Consider the following 9,612-nt stretch of genomic DNA (forward strand, 5'->3'; position numbering starts at 1 on the left):
TTCCATCATGAACAAGCATGCCAGCAAAATCTGCTAGAGCGGGAAAATGCCTTCTTTTTGTAGCATTTTATGATTTGTTTTTGTTTTTGTTTAAACTTTAGAGAAAGTCTCTGCACTTGAAGTTGGTCAAAGAATGCTTGATAAAAAATAAAAAAAATTAGCAAAATCTTGTTTTAAGAGCACATCTGACTCTTCGTTTGTTCGACGGATTGTACTCATGCTTCATATCTTATTGAAGATTCTGTCAGGGGTTAGTCTTAATTAATTATTCAATTAACGATAATCAAGGATGTTTCATTAACTAAAGAATATTATCTATTGGATTGGGGGCATCACCCCCACACGTATACTCTAATGTTTTTTTATGAAAAGAACAAAAGTTAAACGAAAGTAATAAGATTCCTGATCGGATCATGGTGCAACGTGACTTTTGAAGAAGCACAAGTAAGTGCTTCGAATTGTTACCTCAAGCTTAAGCTAGCTTCATATTAAAGCAACTAGTACCAATTTGTTCAGTTTGTAGAATGTGAGTATCCTGAAGTCTAAAGGCGAGGGAAGCATACGGCCAGCGAAAGAACTTAGCACCACACTTACATGGCATGGGTAGTGCTACTAGAAATTAAGGGCACACATACTTACATGGTATTAGTACAATAATGAATGAGTACGAAAAGGAACGTGTATGAGATAAACAACTCCCTATTAGTGTGATACCTCAATTTTTGAGATATCTCATACTCAAATCATATGAATAAGGATGATACCTATTTCTTCAAATTTATTCCTCGTAAGTAAACATACCTTAAGAATTGACAATGAGTAAAGAAGCTTAAGTCATTTCATCAATACAAGATATAGTATCAACACAATGACTCTTAATTGACATCATATATTTTTCTTTAGGGGGATTATATTCACACATCCCAAATTACTTCTCTCACACCTTTTTAATTTTTTAATATTTTTCTATCAAGTGTTAGTGGTGTGTAGAAAATATTAAAAATGTGTGGGAGAAGTAATTTGAGGTGTGTGAATATAATTTCTCTTTTCTTTAATACTATAGATTTTTCGAAAATATTAATAGCACCAAATTTATTTCTCAATCTTATATATAAAAAAAGGACTTGGATTCTCTGCCCTCCCAATTCGGTGCCCTCCCCGTGCCCTCCTGTTTGTGTGGTCACGGTTAAGCCACGTCAATATTTTATATTATTTTTTTTTATCTTATTATTTTTATAAAAAACAATATAAAATGTTAGCATGGATTAACCGTGATCACACAAAATAGGAGGGCACGAAGAGGGCACCGAATTGGGAAGACAGAGAATCCAAGTACATAAAAAAAACCTTATCCCATTCTTTTTCTGTTTTTTCCTTTCACTTCTTTTGCCAAAAAGGTCCATGTGACAAGTTGATATGCAGTCATTGGCAGTATGATGTGACGCACAATAGGATTCTTATTTGATTCTTTGTGTTCATGCATGTGCATGTAGGTCCTGAATATTTATTTTTTTTTGGAAAATGGTCCTGAATATTTATTTTTGCAACTCAGCTCATCTATGATTTTTATAGGCAGTTGGCTTCAGTTAATTAAAACTAGACATTGGCATAACACCATATAGTTATAATCTAGCTACGTATTGTTTTAAATTTGAACAAAGAAACAACAAATATTTATCATGATCTCAATGCTCTCAACATAAATCCAAAGCGTTGATATGTCGATTGACAATGTATTAATATTGTAAGAGTTTATAATTAAATTGATTAAGAATATTTTTATGTGAATTGGAGATCCCAAGTTCAAATTCTCTTTACCGGCCGATTTATGATCAGCACAAAATTCATGACATAAAAGTAATAGTACATGGCCGGAGTCCTTCACATGTTTAACAGAATGATTTAAACAAGTGATCATGTATGAAACCGGTGTAGATTTTCCTTCTAATTTGTCAACTGGCAGCATTTTTCTTTGTTTTCGAGATGTTGTTTCTTGGATCAATAAATACAATCGCATCGAATCAAGTGCTAGCTTAGAAAATAAACATGCAAACAAAGACCGTATAATTATATATCCCTGATTAGATGCGTAATTGCTACTTCATCCACGAGATTACCCGCATGCACATATTGAGACAAACAAACATCATCAACGGCAATAGTAATTCTAGCTCTTTAATTAGCGATTTAAAATTACAAAACAAGAAAATGAGGCCCTTCCTATTAGCATGTGTGCTTGGTCCAACCTTCTTTTTTTTTTTTTTTTGGTAAGTTATATATATATAACATTAATTCAATTGACATTAACATAATAAGAATATTTCGTCTATATAAATTCGATCGATTATTGGCCTATCCACTAGCTTATCTCCACTTGTTAGGTAAATAAGCTACAAATTTAGTTCGTTCCCAGACAAAATTGGGCCACACAAACTATAACCAATCAATCGTGATTTCTCAATACGTGCTTTAAGATAGCTAATAATATGGAAACCCTAATCAAGACTCATTAGTAAAAGGAATATTACTGTTTCTACACTAGCAAATTTGACTGAAACCATATAAACTGTCAGTTTCAATGGAAGTTCTCAAACGTAGAGGGCTAGTTCTTCTCTCCATCAGAACAAGCTTCTTATCTAAACTTGTTGAAGGGATGAAATATAACCAAGGTATATCTTTCTGATCAGAGGTTGAATCGATCATCAAAAGAAGAATTAGGCCAAAAATTGTTGGAAATGTGCCATAAAGCTAATCATATGATGATGCTTTACTGACAGTTCATATGTTAAACTATTATAGTTTTATATAAGGCAAAGACTATTGTTTAAAGTCGTCTCATATAAATGTTATATGCTTGAATAATAAGTCCAAGGAATATGTAATTGGAAGAATGTGATATAAAGAAGTTAGATTCATGAGATCATTCTCTTTCGTACATATATTCTAAACATTCATGATCATCGAATTGCCAATTGGGCATTGATAGTCCGTTAAGATCAGTATATGCTATGTCTTCTCTCAAAGAGAGTGACTAGCCTTGAGTCATTGGTGTGATGGACACTAAGACAAGTACGTAGGTGCTCACTAGAGAATGAGTCCATTGAACACGATCAACAAGAAGTTCTCATACTCATGACACCATATAGTTATCGTAAGTTGTTAGCTTCAGTTAATTAAAACTAGAAACTGACATAACACCATATAGTTATAATCTAGCTACGTATTGTTTGAACTTTGAAGAAAGAAACAATAAATATATATCATGATCTAAATGTTCTCAACATAACTCCAAAGCGTGGATATATATGTCGTTTGATATTGTACTTATCTTACAAGGGTTTTTAGTTCAGTTGGTTAAGAACATTTTTACGTGAATTCGGGATCCCGAGTTGAAATTCTCTTTACCATCCAATTTGTAATCCGCACAAAATTCAATTCTTAATCACATGTTAATACGACATAAAAGTAATAGTAGTAGCTAATTAACTACATGGACGGAGTAGTCCTTCACATGTTTAAGAGAATGATTTGAACAAGTGGTCATGTATGAAACCGGTGTGGATTTTCCTTCTAATTTGTCAACTAAGCAGCATTTTTCTTTGATTTCGAGATGATGTTTCTTGGATCAATAAATATAATCGCATCGAATCAAGTGCTAGCTTAGAAAATAAACATGCAAACAAAAACCGTATAACTATATATATACATGATTAGATGAGTAATTGCTACTTCATCCACGAGATTACACTCAAGCATATATACGTATACATATACATATACATATACACAGAGAGCTTAAGGGGAGGGATCCCTATTTTTTGAAAAAAATGGGGATTAGGTGTGGGGCCCACTTCACATCTAATTTCAACGATCCGAACCGTCTATTTTGTTAGTCTCGATTCATAGATCATCCTTACAAAATATTAGCTAAATTGGAAATGTTTAAGACATCTAATTGGGTTCAAGGAAATGAACGAATACTTTGTTATATAAGAAAATATGAAATTTGATATTAATAATTAAATAGGCAAATGGTTTCGGATTGAATTGAATTTTTGCAAGGATGATCTATGAATCGAGACTAACAAAATAGACGGTTCGGATCGTTGAAATTTGATGTGAAGTGGGCCCCACACCTAATCCCCATTTTTTTCAAAAAATGGGGATCCCTCCCCTTAAGCTCTCTGTACATATACATATACATCTATACATATACATATACATATACATACAAACATATATATATATATATATATATATATATATATATATTGAGTCAAAAAAAAAAGCATCAACAGAAATAGTAATTCTAGCTCTTTAATTAGTGATTTAAATTACCAAACAAGACAATGAGATTTCTTTTAGCATATGTGTTTGGTCCCATTTTTTTGTAGAGCCTATCCACTAGCTTATCTCCAACTTGTTAGCAGAGATTTTTTAGTGTGCCGAGAGTACGTCCGGTGCATCAAGTGTTATAATAATACAAGTGATTAGATATTTGAGGAAAAAAATTTCCAACCGCTTATATTATATACTGAGCGTACAAAACTATGTTTCCGACATACCAAAAAATCTCTCACCTGTTAGGATAGGTAAGCCACAAATTTTGTTCGTGCACCGGAAAAAGTTGGACCACACACATTATAACCAATAAATCGTGACTTCAGGCCTTGATTTCTCAAGTTATAACATGTTTCCATAGGAAGAAAAGATTAAGTAAAGGAGTAATAGCCAAATAAATATCATACTTTTAATTAATACTCATGAGTTCAATTTTGTTTGTTTAGATTGGTTTTTGCTTGTTATTAACCAACTTTTTGTACAAATACTTCATTAGCTTGATGTGCATTGTTGGTTTCGGTTCATGGCAGTTTAAGCTTTTAGAGACTAGTGTTTGTCCAATATGGTATTAAAACTCTAGTTCTAGGAGGTTATGGTCAGTTTGAAGCCTCTAAACCCTATCCCCACATATTTTCAGTTATTTTTGCTAGGCCGCCTTGTTTTTGTTTGTTTTCACGTTTAAGAAACAGATGTACTGGACATAGGATGTTAGCATGCATTGTAGGACACTTGAGTTTTTTGGGGCTTAGGTTTTGTATAATATTTTCCTTCCCACAATTGAAAAACGTCTCAAGTTTGAATCTTTGTTTAGAGCGTTATTCCCCTACGATCCCTTGGAGGGAGCAGATCAAAGTAGATGCTAAGGTCAAGATGTTTCCCAAAACGGCTCCCCATCGATAAATGAACTTCAATCGCAGTATCTAAATTTCAACCACGCACCTATGTCCCAATTAGTGTAGCAGTTAGTAAGTTCTCTCCATACTTGTTTGTTTTCTTTCTTTGCTTAGTTTCAATCTATTCCCCCCTCTTTCATGGCAAGGTGCCCAGCTGCCTACCAATATCGCAAAAATTTCCCAACCATGTATGGGGTTTTACCCATCTAGAACTGAGCAAGGTATGGTGAGTAACAAAATGGGAGATTAGCGATTGAATGATAGCTTGATTGTTTACATACGTTGAGAAAAATGTTTTTTCTTAAGATGATGCTAGAGATATCATCTACTTAAACCATATTTTGTAAATCACAGTTGTGGTGGATGATGATTTGATTTCTTCTTTGTATCATTACAGAAAGAATATAACCATTAACCGACACATTATATGGTATACCCCAAATGGTCTAAAACATGATTTTCCTAGCATTTTTTTTCTTGTATTAATAACGAAGTCATAATGCTACATGTTTCATAATATAAACTCATCATGAACAATTATAACTTATAAGTTGTAATGTTAAATTTTATGATCAATACTATTATGGTTTTATTTGAAAGAGTCTTCCATGTCTAACATAAGTTATAAGCTTTTTGTCTTTGGTTCACTCAAAATGTTTGGATCAGCGAGCTGTGTATAAAATGGACGTAAGAAAGGAAATCTAATAAATGTGACATTACTCTTCTAGATAAAATCAGTTAAATCAGTCAACAAAACCTGCCAGCATCCCGGGGGGAAACGCAGAAATGTCAGCCATTTGTTCACACTGCGTTTTCTCAAACGGCCTCCTCCGTGGCCACACTTGCCCTCCCACTATTTGTTGCACGCCTTGCCCCTTGCCTTACTCTTGTTCCCGTAACATAAAGTAGTACATTTCTTGAACCTAGTGATTTACAACCACCTTCAGTGAAAACTTTTTATACATCTATGTGTTATTATATAAGTGTGAAATTTTTTATTTTTTATATTATTAATTTTTTAACATAAAAATCTCACTAAACACAGTGCACTATTCTGTATTCGAACACATAAAATCTCTTCCTCACGTGCTCAACTTTAACGGCACACTGTTTACTGGCGGTCCTTAACTTACCAGGACGAAAAGCTTAACGGTCCAATTTTTTGAAATTACGAAAACAGCCCTACAATTCCTCCACTCCGTCATCAATGCACAACTGAACAAACACACACGACGTTGGGTAAAAACAGCCGGAAATAACGCCTTAACCGTTGGTGGGGCCTAGATTTCAGTGGCTTTTGGCGTAAATACAACGACAGCACATGGGGCAGATGGTCATAGTGAAATAATTGAAGCTTCTTCTCTGTGGCAGCTTTGCAGCTTGTGCTATATATCCTACCCATACAATACAGCACCTATACCAAAGCATAACACAACTACATAACTGTCGGCAAAGCTTTGTGCTTACTTTTTAGCCAAACCAGTGCTCAGAACTGTTGCCGCCACCGCCGCCACTCAACACCCCACTTAATTAAGCAGCCTAGCTCACAATGCAGCTCCTCCACCGCGGCTGCGGCATTGTTTTGGTGCTGAATTCGTTGCTTCTGCTTGTGTCTTGTCAAGTTCAGCAACCCGGGGCCAACACCCGCTGGCTCCCAGCCACCGCCACCTGGTACGGCAGCCCCGAAGGCGACGGCAGCGACGGTAAGCCCCCACCCTCAAACCCAATTTGGCTTTAGCTTACAATGCCGCAAGTATAGACTGTCTATAATATAATTTGTACCTACAGTTTCTACAGATTTTGTACATCTCAAATGTATTATATACTTTTTCGCAAATTAAGATTTAGTCAAGTTAATTATCATATCATTTTTAAATAAATAATAAAAATATTGTATTTCACGTTAATGAGAAAACAATGATACGATTTATAGTTTGTTAAGATTATGTTACAGATATTCTTAATTATCCATGAATTAATTATGTCGGCATGTGCGTAATTTTTGGTAGGTGGAGCATGTGGGTACGGGTCAATGGTGGACGTGAAGCCGTACAGGGCGAGGGTTGGGGCGGTGAGCCCAGTGCTGTTCAAGAGTGGCGAGGGGTGCGGGGCGTGTTACAAAGTCAAGTGTCTCGACCAGAGCATCTGTTCAAGACGAGCCGTCACAATAATCGTGACGGACGAGTGCCCTGGTGGTTACTGCTCGAATGGGCGCACCCACTTCGACCTCAGCGGCGCCGCCTTTGGACGCATGGCTGTCGCCGGTGAAGGCGGTCTGCTCAGGAACCGAGGCGAGCTCTCTGTCCTTTACCGACGGTACGTTCTCATATGTCATGTTTACTGTGTGTTAGCTTCTTTGCTTTAACGGTCCTCTTTTGTCCCTTCCAATATTTTTTTGGAACCTTTTGTTTATTCGCTGGTTAATTACTAATTTTGTTTATTTCCGTTTTGTTTTATTTTCTTTGATTTAGAAAACAGGCTAAAAGAGTTAATTTTTGAAACATTCTTTTCACTTTTTAATTAACTACTAAATCTGTTTTTTCAGTTATTTGCCGAACAACAGTTGTGATTTTTTGGGAAACAATGGTCTTTAACCAACTACCTAATGTCGTTTTCATTCTTTTCTTCCTCGGGGTTTTTCTCATATAGCTTTTTCTCGAGTGAAGTTTTAATACCATCACTTCTTTTTCTGTATATTATACGCTAATATGCTTTGATGATTGTTTAATGAAGAAAGCTTTTACCCTAAGAAAAACTCAACCCAAACAGTTACACACACCACTCAGTTATTTTTACCCCTTCGTATTTTTTTCTTTTGAATTCATATACTTGACGAATTGAAATAATAATAATGTATTTTATTTATTTTAACTTCAGGACACCATGTAAATATCCTGGGAAGCAAATAGCCTTCCATGTAAATGAAGGTTCAACAAATTACTGGCTATCACTTCTAGTAGAGTTTGAGGATGGAGATGGAGACGTCGGATCGATGCATATAAGACCAGTACGTTCTCTTTCTCTTTCTTTTTTTCTTTTACAATGCTGCATGCCTCTTGCAACTTTAGTTACTTTACATTAACATTTACATTTGCTAACAAGATACTTAAAAAAATGCCAAATCAACAAAAGTAGAGATAGTTTTTCTTGAAATATAAGAAAGCACTCGTGCAATTCCACGTTTTCACATAAAAAGCACTGTAAACGTGCCCAAAAGGGAATACGAAAGCAATAAAAGAAAGATACTCGTACATATAGTTAATATTTTAGTCATTAAGAGAATGACTTACATGATACAAAAATACTGTGATAATAAAAGTGTGCATTTGTCATGTAAGTTACTCTCCTAAACTCGATTACACAAATCCTATCTCGTACTTCAACCTGGACCAATTTTACGAAGCAGTACTTTAGCGTTAACTAAGTGATTAGAGAATTTTTAAGTTCACTAATTTTATCTTTAAAATTTTATTTATATTTTTGTGTGTTGGTGGGATGGTGCAGGCAAGTTCTAGTGAGTGGATCGCGATGAGTCATGTATGGGGAGCTAATTGGTGCATAAATGGGGGTCCTCTAAATGGACCATTCTCAGTGAAGATTACAACTCTCTCAACAGCAAAAACTCTCTCTGCCAGAGACGTCATTCCCAGTAATTGGTCTCCAAAAGCCACTTACACTTCTCGCCTAAATTTCCGCTTCTAGCTAGCTTATTTGACAAACAAGTCAAGATCTATATAATATAAGCACGTTTTTACAAAGCACTTTTTTAACTAAGCATTTATAGGCCAGAAAAAAGGTCTTGCCCCCATGACCCAAAAGTAGCCGTTGTCGCGGTGGTCTTTTTCTTTTTTTCTTTTAAAGAAAAATGGCCGTTGGATTGCACTAGTTAATTACAATGGCATCCAAATGCTCTTTCTTTATTTTCTTTTGAGATATTATTTGCTGCTGTTCCAACTGGTTTTGTTTGTAGATGTGCACTAAGATATGTAGCCAGCCCTCTCCAAAAGGAGAGAGAGCGTGTGTTCTTGTTTTGTTAATGCTATATGTAAGGTTCTGTGACCCAATGTGTTTTTAATGAATTTGGACAATTTGATTGCACTATAATTTCGCTTACAATTGGAGATCTTCGAGCATATAGGACCTCAAGGGCCAAAGGTCTGCTGTCTCCAAATTAGTGTCTTCATCATGTCTCATTTCTAACTTTGTGACTCATGCGAGTGATATGCACAACAAAATTGATGTTACGGACAATCATTCATACAAATTTAGTTGCATCAACGATTAACAGACACTCACATGCACGATTGTAACTAGCTTAATAATCTAAACATAGATGTCAGAACCCGTAACTGCACTGCATATAATGCAAGAGGAAAAG

At 35.3% G+C, this 9,612-nt stretch overlaps 1 protein-coding gene across 1 annotated transcript; it reads left to right on the plus strand.

Moving 5' to 3' along the window:
• Positions 1-6,617: 6,617 nt before the first annotated feature.
• LOC103441202 (expansin-B3-like) lies at positions 6,618-9,338 on the plus strand. Its single transcript, XM_008379904.4, has 4 exons — positions 6,618-6,937; positions 7,244-7,550; positions 8,112-8,241; positions 8,739-9,338. The coding sequence occupies exons 1-4, from the start codon at positions 6,784-6,786 to the stop codon at positions 8,934-8,936; spliced, it is 789 nt and encodes a 262-aa protein (XP_008378126.3). The 5' UTR covers positions 6,618-6,783; the 3' UTR covers positions 8,937-9,338.
• Positions 9,339-9,612: the final 274 nt, after the last annotated feature.

The sequence above is a fragment of the Malus domestica genome, chromosome 09 (assembly GCF_042453785.1).
Source record: "Malus domestica chromosome 09, GDT2T_hap1".
NCBI lineage: Eukaryota > Viridiplantae > Streptophyta > Magnoliopsida > Rosales > Rosaceae > Malus > Malus domestica.

Excerpts from the sequence above, each read along its gene's own strand:
- LOC103441202 (XM_008379904.4), top strand. The coding sequence starts at position 6,784 with ATGCAGCTCCTCCACCGCGGCTGCGGCATTGTTTTGGTGCTGAATTCG. Across the intron at positions 6,938-7,243 it reads CGAAGGCGACGGCAGCGACG|GTGGAGCATGTGGGTACGGG; the intron begins GTAAGCCCCCAC and ends AATTTTTGGTAG. Across the intron at positions 7,551-8,111 it reads CTCTCTGTCCTTTACCGACG|GACACCATGTAAATATCCTG; the intron begins GTACGTTCTCAT and ends TTTTAACTTCAG.